This window comes from Tachysurus vachellii, chromosome 26 (genome assembly GCF_030014155.1).
Source record: "Tachysurus vachellii isolate PV-2020 chromosome 26, HZAU_Pvac_v1, whole genome shotgun sequence".
Lineage (NCBI taxonomy): Eukaryota > Metazoa > Chordata > Actinopteri > Siluriformes > Bagridae > Tachysurus > Tachysurus vachellii.
In genome coordinates this window covers 14,951,850-14,969,349 of record NC_083485.1, presented here as the reverse complement: position 1 = coordinate 14,969,349, position 17,500 = coordinate 14,951,850, and the positions used below count along the sequence as shown (strand labels likewise).

Here is a 17,500-nt window from a genome sequence, read left to right as displayed (position 1 = left end):
CTTCTAATGAACTAATTATAAATTCATTTACTTTGTAATCTGTAATTAGAGAAACTATTTATTTATTTATTCATTCATTCATTCATTCATTCATTCATCTTCTACCGCTTATCCGAACTACCTCGGGTCACGGGGAGCCTGTGCCTATCTAAGGCGTCATCAGGCATCAAGGCAGGATAGACTCTGGACGGAGTGCCAACCCATCGCAGGGCACACACACACACACTCATTCACTCATGCAATCACACACTAGGGACAATTTTCCAGAGATGCCAATCAACCTACCATGCATGTCTTTGGACCGGGGGAGGAAACCAGAGTACCTGGAGGAAACCCCCGAGGCACAGGGAGAACATGCAAACTCCACACACACAAGGTGGAGGCGGGAATCGAAACCCCGACCCTGGAGGTGTGAGGCGAACGTGCTAACCACTAAGCCACCGTGCCCCCTTTATTTATTTATGTTAGACATTATTATTATTATTATTATTATTATTATTATTATTATTATTATTATTATTATTAATCCACAATCATGGAGTGCTGTTAAGATTCTAAAATCACCGAAGTAGTTCATTAATTCATTATTGTTAATTACTGAAGGGTTTTACACCCAATCTGTAAAGGTTCCCTTTCAGGACAATCAGAGAATCATTAAGATTCTAGATTTCACTTTGACTGGATTATTCTTCTGATTTGAAAAAGAAATCTAGCCTTAACCTTTAGGAATCTCAGATCTGAACCCTTTAACGGTTCTGAGTTAAACTCAACCCAGTAGTAATGTTTCAGGGGAAAAGAAGCGTTTAGGAATTAACATGACGAGAGAATTTGCTTTTCTTCTCCTCTTGAGCTTCTTTTTTTCTGTTCTGTTCTCATCATTTTTATATTGAGGGTAACACACAACACACAACACTCACTTAACACCACAGAGGAACTACACAAGTGTGATATGAGTTATGTTAAAGCTGAGCTAGCGATCTGACTAGCGATATGCTGATCTTCTCTGCATATCTCTTATGTCTGTAGGCTGTTTCTTCCACGCCGGCTGTACAGTATATCTGGCAGCGCGTTCCTGTTCCTGCTTGACGTTTATGTCGCATTGATTTCACACCGTGATTGCATCTGCATGAAGCGCATTCCTAGCTGCCGATAAAGAGACACGATTCTGTCTGCAGCCAGGAGCTTTCGTAAGCACTTTTAATCCCAGAGCATTGCAAATGTCAGGAGGGAAAGTCAATTAGATCAGAATATCACCTGCTGTAGATGCTGGGAGTCACAAGGTTTATAAAAGTATATTGGATTATAAAAGTATGTTGTTTGGATTATAAAAGTATGTTGTTAAAGTATGTTTATGTACTGTAGTACCATGTTGGATGATAATAATAATAATAATAATAATAATAATAATAATAATAATAATAATAATAATAATTAAAAAATATAAATAAATAAATAAATAAAATAAAGGGGGGTTCATCTCACACCACCAGGGTCGGGGTTCGATTCCTGCCTCCGCCTTGTGTGTGTGGAGTTTGCATGTTCTGTTTTCGCATGTTTCCTCCGGGTACTCCGGTTTCCTCCCCCGGTCCAAAGACATGCATGGTAGGTTGATTGGCATCTCTGGAAAATTGTCCGTAGTGTGTGATTGCGTGAGTGAATGAGTGTGTGTGTGTGCCCTGTGATGGGTTGGCACTCCATCCAGGGTGTATCCTGCCTTGATGCCCAATGACGCCTGAGATAGGCACAGGCTCCCCGTGACCCGAGGTAGTTCGGATAAGCGGTAGAAAATGAGTGAGTGAGAGTAAATAAAATAAAAATAAAATAAAAAAATAATAATAATAATAATAAAAATAAAAATAATAATGTAATTATTAATTACATTTGTTTTTATTTATTTATTTATTTATTTATTTATTTATTTATTTATTTATTTATTTTTTCATCCTAATGTGCAGTCCAGATCCTCTGATTCTAAAACTCTTCGGCTTCTCAGTTATTACCCTCAGCTTGACATAAGGAACAAGTAAAGAGCCTTTAAAGATTCTAGATTTCACTTTATTTTCACTTTATATATCAAAGCAGGATTCTTCACAGCTTCTTTGCCAAGTTTGACGTCTCAGTTTTCTCAGAGTTCCACGCAGATACTTATTTTATTTTTTTAGAATAAAGTTTGTAGTTCTTTTTCAAAGTTCTGCGAAGAACCTGACATCTGACGTACTGTATACATTCACAAGTCTATAATCATTTCTATTAACCATGAAATATATATTCTAGAAATACGGTAAACTTATGGAACATCTGTATGCTTTAATCAACACATGCATCTCTCTAAAGATCATTTGCATACACGTATGAATATTCAAATGAGTTACCCCAACACACTCTCTACACGTTAGCGCTGTGATATATTCTCTATACGCTGCGTTATTTCACTACAAACCAACAGCAGAAAATCAAACGTAATGATCCGAGCACCGTGTGCTGATGCGAGTGAACCAGATCTAGTGCTTTTTTTCTACACTAAAGCATCCTGGGAGTTTTTTCCTGCGCCTCTTGGTAGCTAATTATAATATGTTCAAATTTCTTTCTTTCTTGGTTAAATGAGCGAATCGGGGTGTAATTTACCAGTTAGGAATACACACGTCTATAGATACGGCAAAGTTCTAGTTACATATAAGAATGGAATGGTGATGAGTTACTTAAAGTATAATGATGATTAGTGATTACTGATATATGGAGGGAAAAAAAGATAATTACACATATTACCCGTGTGTGATATGAAACTTTAGGTAAACACAATCCTGGGTCGATGTAGAGAGAGGTTTCACACTGCTCCTACTTCCTCGTTTTAAAACTGAATCATGGGTCTTCGGGATCTGACTTTCTTCTCATTTGCATATTTGCACATCAACAGTAATGACTGGACAAATCCAGCATGCGATCGCTTCAAATAACATATTGTTTGACGTCAACCTGGAAATCTAAATCCTGCTCAGACACTAAAAGGTGTGAACTGGCATGTTATTGTTCACCGTCAAACTTAATTTTTTTTAATTTTTCCATCAAATGCTGCAACTAACTCACACAAGTCACAGAGTGTCTATTAAGGTACAGTACAAAGCATGTAATAAGAGGTTTTCCGATCGGGTGTCTGTTGCTAAGCGACTAACTGTAACATGGTTAAACTGCATCGTTTCACACTGTAGGCTGTATCCCAGGGGGAAAAGCTGTGCTTCATAACCGTGCATTCAGAACAGTGTTACTCATTGCGCGGCTCGCGAGCCTCCTGCGGCTCGCCAAGCTTTAATATGCGGCTCGCATGGCAGTAAATAATACGATGATATGATCATGTGGTGAAAATGTATTTTTCATTTAAATAACATTAAAAACAATCAGGGAAGCATAGAAAAATGAATGTGCTATATTACAAATAATAATATATATTTATATATATTATTTGACTCCTCACTGACTCACTGCGTTCTGCGCAATAGCCAGTTTTTGGCGGCCTGCCAGAAGCTAGTTTGTGTTTCATGCTAGTTAACAACTTGTGTTTACTGTACACACACCGACTAAAAAATGGATCGATTTCTCATGCATCATCCGCAACTCGAGTAATTATTGTATTGCAATATCGTACATTGTATTTAAGCAGATAAGCTATTTAAGACTGAATAACTTGGCATACTTTGCGGTGAAAGTGGCTCTCCTATTGACTTTGTCCTATCAGTGTGGCTCACATGAAAAAAATAATGAAGACCACTGATTCAGAATAAGACGTGTGAAACGTTCCTCCAACTGAAGTTAAAAGAAAGGGTTAGAGACCAGTCTGAAATGTTTTGTTTCACAGTAGCACCAGAAAAACTGCCAACAACCGTGTGTGTGTGTGTGTGTGTGTGTGTGTTGTTACACATCTCCAACTTTCAATTTCCGCCTCTTTAAGAGTTTAATAACGCAGCATTACTGAATGTGGATAACAAAATCTTCTCTCCTTTCTTATGAGGAAAGCAGCGAGACGACGGAGGGAAAATAGCAAGGTGGTGTTTTTTTGGGGCTCGTTCATCTCAGCCGAATCATTTGAGCTAATTCTTTGGCTTTAATTGATTTTTAAAAGAGTTGACAGAGAAATGAAGGGTAGCATAGAGTCGGTGTAGTGAAGAGCTAATAAACAGTTTACATAAGAGTGGGATTAAATAACCAGAGTCATGAGTCATCCTGAGGGAGAAGAGAGAAACTTAATAAAATCTCTTTTTTTTTTGTTTTTTTTTTTGTCCTGAAGGCTTAAATAAAGATTGTCTCCAAAGTCCTTGTCATAAAAGTGTTTCATAAAAAGAGATGAAGCTTTAAAATAAATATTCGCATTTATGTTTTTATGAGTTTGAGGTTTTGAAATATTAAGGAAGGATTTGAAATAATAATCTTTTAAATGTCTGCTTTGATTAAAGAATAAATATTCGGAGGTGGAATATTGGGGAGTGGAATGAAAGGTAACCATGACTACCAAAAGGAAAAAAAAATCAAAGATGGCTGCCACACCAGATCCTGGTGTTTACAGTAGCTACAATCAATAAATCAGTGAAGAACCACAATGCAGAACGATTAAGAGTCCTAAATGCTCTACTTTATTAGACAAAATTAAATACGGGACACCAAAGACGCTCGATCTAATCAGCTACTGAAAACCTAGAGCACGTAAAGGTTCTTAAAATACTTATATAATCTAGAAGAATGTTTGCCTGTAGGAAGATTTCAAGTATGACCATTTTTTATTATTGGATAAACTTCTAAGGAACCCATAAAGAACCATTTTTTTTGCTAAGAAGGTGTGGATTAAATGGATTAGACTCGAATCACAGATTATTGCTCAGTATGTTCTACTGAATATCTCGAACCTGTCAGGAGGTTCCTAAATGCCCCTTTTCCACCGAGGCAGTTTGAGTGCTGGTTCGGATCCTAATTTAGAACCAGTTCTTTCTTTTTCGACAGCCAAAGCACCGGCTCTGAACCAGGAAAAGTGGTTCTTAAGTAGCACCAAAACGTTGCTGGTCTAGACTTAAGAACCGCTTGTGTCAGGGGCTGTGGGCGGGTCTGTGGGCGGGGCTACTGTTAGCGCATTTGTTAATGTACCTTAAGTATACTAATGTTTAATACACTTTTACTTTACCGCGACATTATCAGCACACATGATAGTAAGTAGCTACATGCTAAGGCTAACTTTTTTCTGTGTTAATGATAAAATAACATTATGTACTTTCTTGGTTACAACCTCCATTTATACAGATTACATGGAGCTGCACGTACACGTTGGATTCGCCGCGTTTGGATGTTAATGTATCACAAAGCCATGAGCATTAACAGTAAAGCAACATCCGCCATTGATGAGTTTGTGTTTGCCGCTGCTGCGCTAAAGTTGCTGGGAAACGTGACACGTATACAGTGACGTCAGACTCGGCTCTGTGATGCTCTCTAGCCAGTGGAAAGGCAAACCGGTTCTTAGAAGGTTCTCCAGTGGAACCAACTTTGAACCAGCACCAGTGCTAGCTCTGAACCAGCACCTGGTTCTTTTTGGTGGAAAAGGGGCATTAGAGAGCTTTTTGGAGAACCCTTAAACGTAGATGTTAATAAATTAAGGCGTTAATGAGAAATTCATGTCTATTATAATCAGTATTTTTTGTGTAAATGTGTATTGTGTGTGTGTGTGTGTGTGTGTGTGAGTGTGTGTGCGTGTACATTCTTTTTCCATTAGTGATTAGTGATTCATTGTCATCATGTTGTTAAACGCTGCTTTGTGGTTCAGTCGGCCATTTTAGATTTTTCCTTTGGTGAAATTATTTTCTTTTTAATACCTAGAACCCAAAGCTGTCTGAGTGCTCTGTACTGCCTAAGAGTTTCTCAAGGGTTATATCTACTGAATATATCTACTCTATAGTGTAGCGCTCTATATAGACCAGCGAGATCCAATCCCATCCAGTAGACTCAACATGATCCGGGGTTGGTGCAGGTTTACATTCCAGTCAAACCCGATTCCAAATGTTTCATCAGTTACTCTTGGCTTTCAGTACCTTAAGTGTAGCTTGGAATGAAATCCAATGAGCTCCCACTCCATTTTTCTGCGGATAAGATCGGACTCTCCTGACGTAGAACCTCCCAAAGGTCCAACCCGAGTACCTTTAAGGGCTCTACATTTTGTACGAGTGTACATTATTTATTTACGTAGTCATCCATTACTAGACATTAGCGTCTGTGGAAAACTAAAGTGTAGACAGAGTACTTTATTAATCCCCAAGAGGGAAAAGAACCGCAGAGTTTAATCTGATCTTAAAACATGTACATATAAAAAAAAACAAAAAACAAATGCATGATGACAGAAGGTGTAAATAGTGTTTTAACTTATTTAGCGCTAAGTGCAGGGGGTTTCATTAGTGGTTGAAAGTTTATCAGAATTGTAAGTGTATAAACTTTTTTACTAGCAGAAAATTTAATAAAATTGATGTTTTAAAATCCTGCAGCTTTTCTTTTAAAGTGTTGGAAAAATTTCTTTTAATCAGCGTTTTTCTGGTTGAGAGAATTGACACGGAGAACATCTGATACGAATCTCAGTCCATCAGCGAAGGTCAAACGCACCCTGAAGTCATGACTGCTTCTAACACTCGAGCTTCCGATTCTTTCCCTTTTCTAAATAAAACGCTTTTTCATGCTGCCCTGAAGTCGTACCTTCCATCCTGACCTTCATCTTCTGCTTAAAAAAAAAAAAAAAAAAAAAACGGGTTCTTTTGCTAGGAAGCTTGTTAATCGTGTGGCGTCTGATTAAAAAGCTGGAGGTGAACCGTGTATCTAATGAATCAGAGCACGAAGGCGGAGTGAAGCCCGGAAGCCTCCAGCGCTCCTTTACACCCTTCCTTCTGTACTCATAAAATTCTCAGATCATTACATCAAGTTCATCTTTCCGGATATTAAAATAAACACGATTGGAAGTTTGATTGAGTCGTGAAACATTTACAAAGGTTTATTAAGTTTTATGAAACCTCGTCATTCGGCGAAGTGTCTAGTAAAAAAAAAAGAAACTTACTTTTGATATGTTTTAGTTTTCAGATGTTTATTGGTTCCAAGGGCATAAATCCAGTCAGATTATTGATCCTCAGGGTTATAGATTAGAAAACCTCCGCCGTACAGCCAGACATGTAGAAAACAAGAAGTCCAGGATTTTGCACTTCGTTGTGTAGGTATCAAAAACTCCTGGTATGAACACCAAACTTTGAAAATAAAGTATGCAGTGTGTAGGATCTGAAAACTATAAATGAATAATAAGAGCACGAGGGTGAAGGTCTTCTCTGTGAAAAGCTTGAAAGAAATGAAAAACTGATTGTGGTTGAAGTTGTTGTTATTCATTTGTTACGTACATCCATAAGCAGCTTGTTCAGTGCAGACCTCGCAGATGGTGAGAAGGTTTTATTGCTGCTTCAGTATAAGCACCTCTTATTGATGTATATGTTCATGTCATTGAATTATTCGCACAAAGCAAGTGAGAGGAATTGAACCCAGTAAAAAACGCTCATTAATGCAGATATGCGAGAGAGGATTGTGGATCTTCAGGGTAACGTCGATGCTGTTTAGAAATCAGACGATAAACTGCACAGGAGGGTTTGATGAAGCTGGTCGGAGTTGATGAATGTACTGTAGGGATATTTTGGGTTTAGAGGACAAGATGTTTAAAAGTAAGCTTTGTTTTTTTTAATCTTATTTTTTTAAGCTTTGTGTTTTAAGAAAGAAAGAAAGAAAGAAAGAAAGAAAGAAAGAAAGAAAGAAAGAAAGAAAGAAAGAAAAGAAAGAAAGATGATTAAGTGAAGAAAGAAAGAAAGAAAGAAAGAAAGAAAGAAAGAAAGAAAGAAAGAAAGAAAGAAGTTGAGTAAAGAAAGAAAGAAAGAAAGATTAAGTTAAGAAAGAAAGAAAGAAAGAAAGAAAGAAAGAAAGAAAGAAAGAAAGATTAAGTGAAGAAAGAAAGAAAGAAAGAAAGAAAGAAAGAAAGATTAAGTGAAGAAAGAAAGAAAGAAAGAAAGAAAGAAAGAAAGAAAGAAAGAAAGAAAGAAAGAAAGATTAAGTTAAGAAAGAAAGAAAGAAAGAAAGAAAGAAAGAAAGAAAGAAAGAAAGAAAGAAAGAAAGAAAGAAAAGAAAGAAAGATGATTAAGTGAAGAAAGAAAGAAAGAAAAAAAGAAAGAAGAGTAATGAAAGAAAGAAAGAAAGAAAGAAAGAAAGAAAGAAAGAAAGAAAGAAAGAAGTTGAGTAAAGAAAGAAAGATTAAGTTAAGAAAGAAAGAAAGAAAGAAAGAAAGAAAGAAAGATTAAGTGAAGAAAGAAAGAAAGAAAGAAAGAAAGAAAGAAAGAAAGAAAGAAAGAAAGATTAAGTGAAGAAAGAAAGAAAGAAAGAAAGAAAGAAAGATTAAGTTAAGAAAGAAAGAAAGAAAGAAAGAAAGAAAGAAAGAAAGAAAGAAAGAAAGAAAGATGATTAAGTGAAGAAAGAAAGAAAGAAAGAAAGAAAGAAAGAAAGAAAGAAAGAAAGAAAGAAAGAAAGAAAGATGATTAAGTGAAGAAAGAAAGAAAGAAAGAAAGAAAGAAAGAAAGAAAGAAAGAAAGAAAGAAAGAAGAGTAAAGAAGAGTAGCGAAGAAAGAAAGAAAGAAAGAAAGAAAGAAAGAAAGAAAGAAAGAAAGAAAGAAAGAAAAAAGTGGAGGAAAGAAAGAAAAAAGTGGAGGAAAGAAAGAAAGAAAAAGGAAAGAAAGAAGGAAAGAAAGAAAGAACGAAAGAAAGAAAGAAAGAAAGAAAGAAAGAAAGAAAGAAAGAAAGAAAGAAAAATGTTGAGGAAAGAAAGAAAGAAAGAAAAAAGATGAGGAAAGAAAGAAAGAAAGAAAGAAAGAAAGAAAGACCAGCTCTCCTCTGAAATCTGGAGAAGGTTCAGCAGAGGAGGAAGTGTGTATCGTGGAGGAAGTGTGTATAGTGGAGGAAGTGTGTATCGTTTACACAGCGCAGGAAATACACAGTAACATTATACCGGTCCTGAGCTCTGGGCTATTGATCAAGTGTCTAGTGAAAGCCATCATCAAATCAATGCAGGGATTAACAGAACAAATGGAAAATGCCAAAACAATTACAGGATGCTCCTGAAGGGCAGCGGGGCATCACGACTGACCAAGGGCCGAGGCTACGGGAATCAAAAACAAGTGTACGCGTGTAAGTGTTCAGTACGCGTGTATGTCATACGCTAGTGGTGCAATTAGCATTTAAACTGAAGGCATTATGAAGAGTATTGTGAAGATCTCAAATATTTATTAAGCAAAAAATCACCAGAAAACCAACACAAGTCTAACCTCATGTTATTTATTACTGTAATAATAATAATAATAATAATAATAATAAGAAGAAGAAGAAGAAGAAGAAGAAGAAGAAGAAGAAGAAGAATAGGATTATCAGTAATGAATATGAATCTGTGAGCTAGTACATTTATTAGCTGTGAGCATGATCGACATTCTTATAAATACTCAGATAAAATGTTACACACTTAATTAATTAATCCTGAAATATTTAATAACCTCTAAACAGCTGTAACGACTCCTAACATGACTTCCCCTCCTGCTCATTAGAGGGAGCCCTCCTGCAGAATTTCACCACTTCAGGGTTCACTTCCTGGGTTTGGACTCAAATAGCACGTTAGCGCTAACTGCTACACAAAGTTTTGTTAGTTGCCACTCCGTACTAAGCCGTGTTTCAGCTCATTTACAGTGTGTTACTGGAACTCCGATCACGCTCTTTACCCACAGGTTTAGATTGTTGTGCTTGTGTTTTCAGTAAACTTCCCCTTATGGATTTGACACTTCCAGACTCTGAGCAATCATTACAACAATCCTTAAAGACCTCTTGATCTAAAAGTGTGAAGGTTCATCAAGGGACTTGATAATTAATGGTTCTTAACATCCTTAAATGTTTATACTTAGAAAGAGTTTCGAATAGCTTTTGTAGCCTTTAATGGTTTAAATAAAAAGTTGTTTCTTAAAAACCAGAGTGCACCAAGTACAAAGAAAGAAAGAAAGAAAGAAAGAAAGAAAGAAAGAAAGAAAGAAAGAAAGAAAGAAAGAAAGAATTATGAGGAAAGAAAGAAAGAAAGAATTATGAGGAAAGAAAGAAAGAAAGAAAGAAAGAAAGAAAGAAAGAAAGAAAGAAAGAAAGAAAGAAAGAAAGAAATATGAAGAAAGAAAGAAAGAAAGAAAGAAAGAAAGAAAGAAAGAAAGAAAAAACAAAGAAATATGAAGAAAGAAAGAAAGAAAGAAAGAAAGAAAGAAAGAAAGAAAGAAAGAAAGAAAGAAAGAAAGAAAGAAAGAAAGAAAGAAAGAAAGAAAAAACAAAGATATATGAAGAAAGAAAGAAAGAAAGAAAGAAAGAAAGAAATATGAGGAAAGAAAGAAGAAAGAAAGAAAAAATGGGGGAAAAAACAACTAATCCCGCTAAAAGAGACACAGAACAGGTGACGACTTTAGGGCAATCAGCCAATGACAGAACAGAATTAGAACAGAAATAAAAGCACATGTATGGGACTGAAAACAAATTGACACGACAGCTTCATTTTATTTCCTGCTTTTCTTTTTTTCAGTCATACAGACATTCATGTTGTCATCCAAACCGATGCTTTCTTTCTGTCTTCTTCTTCTCGCCTATGTTCATTCTTCATGCCGTGCAGCTCATCCGCAAAATTAATAGCGAAATTAATAGCAGCTGAATTCCGATCTGACGTGTTCGTGACTCGTGCTTTCTTTTTCCTCGTGTAATTGTTTTGTTTAGTTTTTTTGGTGGAAATGCAATTTCCATTCCAGCAATTCATATTCATGTGTTGACACCGAGTGCAGTATATTAGCACCTGAGCGTGAAAATATGCTCGCGTTCCATCGCGGCATGAACATAATGGCTCATAACTCATTCCCATCGTTGACTTCGCTCTTCTGAGAGAAATCAGGTGATGAATGTGTAATTGCCCATGAAGGCTGCAGACTGCTGAGTGCTTCGCCAGTCATTTTGTTTGCCTGTGTTTTATTTGCTATCAGGACACCAGTGTATAATAACAGAGAGATGCTTCAGGGAGAACCGGGTGGAATATGATTACCAGAAGGAACCGAGCTGAGATTAAACACATTGAGACACAAATGACTAGCTGTACGTCAGATGCTCTATGGGGGGTTCTTTACAATCTGCATCAATTATTTGTCCCAGCCAAACCTAATCCTATGTTTCTGCTAATCCTGCTAAGTTCTGATAGGGAAGAAATCTGTATGCCTGAAAGTTAATTTAACTCTTCTGCAGCTTCTGCAGTAAAATCTATCTTTAATTTATATCTTACTAATGTTTTGATGCATTTGATTCAACTGATTCACTGAGTCAAATGGATTCTGTGATTCGGTTAATTCGTTGACTAGATACTTTTGTCCGTTTTCCGTTTTTATAAAATGTTTACTGAAGGTCCTAAAATGAAATTACGCTTTAAAAAAATGCCACAAATTTAAGGAAATAAATTTTTCACAGGGGGGCACGGTGGCTTAGTGTTTAGCACGTTCGCTTCACGCCACCAGGGTTGGGGGTTCGATTCCCGTCTCCGCCTTGTGTGTGTGGAGTTTGCATGTTCTCCCCGTGCCTCGGGGGTTTCCTCCGGGTACTCCGGTTTCCTCCCCCGGTCCAAAGACATGCATGGAAGGTTGATTGGCATCTCTGGGAAATTGTCCGTAGTGTGTGAGTGTGTGAGTGAATGAGTGTGTGTGTGCCCTGCGATGGTTTGGCACTCCGTCCAGGGTGTATCCTGCCTTGATGCCCGATGACGCCTGAGATAGGCACAGGCTCCCCGTGACCCAAGGTAGAAAATGAATGAATGAATGAATGAATGAAATTTTTCACATTGGACAGCGTCACCGATGCTCTGCTTGAACCACAAATGGTTCAACTGAATCATTGAGTTCTTTTATGGTTCCTCAGGGTTTAGTAGATAAGCCTTCTTAGAGTTCTACCTGAAGCCATGATAGGGAAGCACTAAGTCATAGGGTTCTACCATTATCTAAGAGTGCACCATTAAATTATAACTTCTACCCTATGTATTGAGCAAATACAGTAAAAAGAAAAAAAAATAGAACTGTTAAGCTTCCATTTGGTTGTTCTTCTGGTGAAAAAGGTTCTAAATGTCTTATGTAGAACCCAACTAGTGTTTCTATGTTAGAAAATGAAAGAACTGCTTTTGGAGGCTTTAAACTCTTAATTTATTGTGAAACCTTAAAGAACATTTGAAGAGCGTCTTTTTTTGGTGTACCAAGTGCCAGGATGAATCGTCTGACTGATGCTTTCAGGTTCTTCAAGGGTTCTTCAAGTGTTCTTCGAGGGTTTATTGGATAAATGAGCTGTTAATTTCTTAAAATGATTCAAATATGCTTGTAGACATTTCTGATCGAGAAACACTCTACTGTAGCATAAAGATGGAACGTGAAGGACAACTAAAGAACTGTTAAATCTTCTAGATTTTGTTCTAGAGAAGAAATGTGGCCTACTGTTTATTGGTAGTCATCTGTAAGGTTTAATCAAATGATTGGATTCTGCAAACTTAACTCTACAAAATACATTTTAAGCATTTATACCTCATGAGCTGTGAGCGAACTTATGCGTCATCTCTTCAGGAAGAAAGTTAGGCGACGTTCGCTCGCTACAGCTCGAAGACGCGCTGCTTGTTAATTAGCAGTCATAAAAGTTTGGAGAGGAAAGTGAGAGCACTGCAGGAGTTATTTAATACGTGTTGGAGATACACAAGATCCCTGAGGTGTCATCACATCACTGAAGCCAGAATGTTTACGCTGAAGTTTTTAATAATGGTGGTTCTGGTGCCGTGTCATAACTTACACCTGGTGAAACTCCTGCAGCTATCACTGTGAGAAGGAACGTTGATCTGGGAAAATGAATCAGCTTTGGATGGAATGATTCACCAGCTATCTTTATACATTCAATTTTATTTTATTTCTGCTTTGGTTGGAAGCTTTTATGTCATCCTTTTAATTTGCTATAGGAATCGTTGTAGGAATAAAATGACGAGAATCTGACCGAGCACTTATCTGAGACACTTACGGCTTATTTTTAGTCCATTAAAATGAATTCCTTTTATTAAAACTGTCATCTGATGCAGTTTTGTGTGATACAACAAACAATCTCAAGCACTTTGAAGGGATGGAGAGTCTAAACACACTGGTGTCAGTTACATAAGCAAAATGAATGTATTTAAAAAAAAAATAAAAATACGCAATTCGAGTGATGTTTTAATCCATGGAAGCTGTGTAACTAAACCATCATTGCACTGTTTTTCTTTTTCTTTTTTTATTTCCCTGTTCCAAACTTTTAGAAACCTTATTTTTTTTCATTTATTGTGCTGATTATGCAGCACAATACATTTTTGGCACTTTTGTGTTGAAAGCTTTTTGGTTTCCCTGGAAACGACGGATAACAAACCGACTTTATTTTGTGTCTAGACCATTATATTTTGTTTGTGAAGACTGAAAGCCTTTTTTCTTTCAAGGCTTCAATTTGTCAGCTTAGATATTTTTATTAGGGGAGTTATGTTATTTTTATACATATATTTCAAGAGAAAAAAAAGCTTCTATAGGATTGTTGGAATGGAGAAATTGTTGGTCTTCTATTTGAGTCGATTTTTTTCCCGTTGTCTCAAAGGTGCCAATAATTAATAGCATCCCTCGACATTGCATTCCAACCCTCTGCTCTCGTCATGGTCACCTGCTGTCTTTTCCTTTTGTTTTTCTGATTCGTGTACAGTGTCCCGAAGGCTTGCGGCCTATGAAGGACGGATCTGGTTGCTATGACTACTCCGTGGGTACAGACTGTACGGACGGCTTTAACGGTGGCTGTGAGCAACTGTGTCTTCAGCAGCTCGTACCCCTGCCGGATGATCCCACCTCCAACAACGTGCTCATGTTCTGTGGGTGAGAACAAAATAATACACAAGGGGGTGCATATAGTTATGCCTCTGAATTGTAAATCTTCCTCGGTCAGAGAATACAAAACGTCCAATCTAGGGTCTGTGGAGAAAACAAGTGACTCACAGAAGCAAGTAAAAATCTAAATTCTCTCACAGTATTAAAGCTCAGTCTTCTTCCTGTCCAGTATACAGATCATCCGTTTAAAGCTGTAGATAAACAAAACCCAGTAAGTTTCCTCTCTTCTACACAAAACTAATATCAGAACAAAATAAAAAAACCGAAGCCCTTCAGACCTGCAGGGTTTTTAAGTCCTGGGATAAATCCACACCGTATGGCTGTGTTTATTACCTCCTGAGAAATGAGAACTTCCCAAATTCTGCACAGTTCTCTAAAAAGCGACTTTCATTTCGTGTTCGGCCGCGACAGTCGGTGCTCGCAGCTACATTTGAAATTACATCTTATCTGTAGTCCCATACTGTGCTGTCCTTCCTCTGTGTGCCAGGATCTACTCAGACTCTGCTCACTGAGCTTCTTTTGTGTGTTCTTGTGTTTGTGTGTGTATGAGCACTCAGGTGTGTGCAGGAATACAAGCTGGCAGCAGATGGACGCTCTTGTCTTCTTCTAGCTGATAACTGTGAAGGCCCCAAGTGTCCTAAACAGGACTCTCGCTTCAATGACACGCTCTTCAGCGAAATGCTGCACGGCTACAACAACAAGACTCAAGAGGTCAACCTGGGTCAGGTGTTTCAGATGACCTTCCGGTAAGAATTAAATACTCACTTGACTAACGTTAATTACTGCATCATTAAGACGTCATAAGTAATCAGTTATTTAACCAAGTTACTAAAGCGATGTGTTTATAGGACTACATAAACATTAATATAACTGACGTAACCCTATATTTCCTCTATAGCTAAGCTATAACATGCTTATTCAACATTATTACATTAGGTTAACTAAGTGGTTTCATTCTTTTTAAGGGAAACATTCATAGAGCTACATAACCCTCAATGACATCTGACATAAACCTTCATAAATATCTGTAAAGGTATAAAATGCCTATTCAGCATTATTACATAATGTGAACTAAGTGGTTTCATTCTTTTTAAGGGAATCATTCATAGAGCTACATAACCCTCAATGAAATCTGGCATAAACCTACATAAATATCTGTAAAGGTATCAAATGCCTATTCAGCATTATTACATCATGTTAATTAAGTGTTCATAACGCAACATAACCCACATAACCTCATACCCACAGCATTATTATGCCATGTTAAGAAAGTAAGTCTATTTTAGCAAAGGGAAGTGTTTATAATGCTACATAACCCTTAATTACAACTGACATGAATCTACATAAACATCTATGATGGTACAAAATTAATAATTAGCATTAATACATCCTGCTAAAAATGTGGGTCAATTTTACTACAGGGAAGTGTTTATAAGTTTACATAACCCTCAATTACAACTGACATAAACCTACAGTACATAAGCACCTGTATAATAGATACACATTGATATTCAGCATTATTAATTAATCTTGTGTTCGTAGGGATACATAAACCCTAAATTACAACTGTAATAATCCTACATAATCATCTGTAGCTAAGGTATAAAATGCTATTTAGCATTATTACATGATGTTAACTACTGTAAGTGGTTCCAGTCTTCATAAGGGAAACATTTATAGGGCTTTATGAAGCTTTAATAATAGGCTTAATAAATAAGCTTATTTATCTTTAATGGTAACTAAATCGGATCAGTTGCATTTCTTTTCTTTTCTCTCTTTACAATATTTCTGTCTAATCAGAAGGAATTTTGGCCCGTCGTCATACAGTATAAGAAGCAGCGAGTCGATGCCTGTGAATTAAACTGTAGTCCTAAATGTTATGGGTTAAGAGTTAATCCCAGTGCTGTTAAGCCTTTAAAAAGCCATTCGGGGTTCTCTGATAATCAAGACGAATGATCTGAGACTCTAAAATCTCACACGCTGATGCTTTCTGTCTGGCTTTTGCTCCGATCCAGCGCTGGAATTTATTTACTGTGTCGTACGCTGTGGACATTTATGTGCTGGATACTGGCATGGACGTGGCCGTGATTATCCTCGTGAACCACACCGGTTTATAGAGGCAACGGACGCTATGAATCACAGAGAAGTTACACAGCTGTTAAAAAAAATGGCTAGTTTTGTTCATGTTAGACCGAATCTGTCAAATATTCCTTGGAAAACCATTATTTATAAATTATTATAACTTCTAATCCTTTACAAGTTTATAATGATGCCTTTAATACATTTGGTAGACTAATGATAATAATAATAATAACAATAATAATAATAATAATAATAATAATAATAATAATAATAATAATAATGGGGGGCACAGTGGCGTAGTGGTTAGCACGTTCGCCTCACACCTCCAGGGTTGTGGGTTCGATTCCCACCTCCACATTGTGTGTGTGGAGTTTGCATGTTCTCCCCGTGCCTCGGGGGTTTCCTCCGGGTACTCCAGGTTCCTCCCCCGGTCCAAAGACATGCATGGTAGGTTGATTGGCATCTCTGGAAAATTGTTTGTAGTGTGTGATTGTGTGAGTGAATGAGAGTGTGTGTGTGTGTGTGCCCTGCAATGGGTTGGCACTCCGTCCAGGGTGTATCCTGCCTTGATGCCCGATGACGCCTGAGATAGGCACAGGCTCCCCGTGACCCGAGGTAGTTCGGATAAGCGGTAGAAGATGAATGAATGAATAATAATAATAATAATAATAATAATAATAATAATAATAATAATAATACATAAACATTATAATAAAGGAATGCTTGGAGAAATTATAACACTATAGAACTCTTTATTAATGTGTTATAAATGTCCAATAATGCTGTATAATGATTCTATAATACCTAGACAGCTTATAATCATGTTGTAACACAAGTCATTATAAACATCACATTACAAAAACATGATTTTCGATTTCAAAAAATGAATCGATTCGATTAAACAAATCAAAAAATGACACCAACATGCATATGTAGCATTAAGCTAAAGTAGATTCCTGTCCTGAGTTTAATTAACGCTACTTAAATGTGTAATAACCTGGAAATCAGGACTGAACGTATTTAGTTTACACAATCCACTCAGGTGACACTTTAAATGTTGTATAAAAATGTTACAGCTGCTTTAGAATTATTTAGCAGTTGTTGTGAATTAGAAATTGCTCGTTACATCATACGCTATTAAAGCAATAGTTTTACCGCATGATTTTAAGTTATCAAGGAAGGATCTAAATCATGTTATTAGAGCTTTATGAAGCATCATAATTATGAAAGTGCAACCTTAACTTCTAGTCTCTGAAGGCCACAGTACCAGGCTTTATCAAGGCCGTATCAGCGCTAGCGCGAGCTAATACAGGTGGCTTTATGGATGAACCGCTCTGATTAAACGGAACACTCGAGTGCATACTGTATAAGTAGCGTGATCATTTTAGAGTGGAATAAAACACGAC

General features: G+C 36.9%; 1 protein-coding gene across 2 annotated transcripts in view; it reads left to right on the top strand.

The window, feature by feature from the left end:
• Positions 1 to 17,500, top strand: part of LOC132840721 (astrotactin-2-like) — a 343,281-nt gene that overhangs the window by 240,326 nt on the left and 85,455 nt on the right. For both annotated transcript variants that reach the window (XM_060862652.1, XM_060862651.1), the window contains exons 12-13: positions 13,834 to 14,000; positions 14,570 to 14,758. In XM_060862652.1, the coding sequence (XP_060718635.1) occupies positions 13,834 to 14,000; positions 14,570 to 14,758 (356 nt within the window). The remainder of the gene's footprint in view (positions 1 to 13,833; positions 14,001 to 14,569; positions 14,759 to 17,500) is intronic.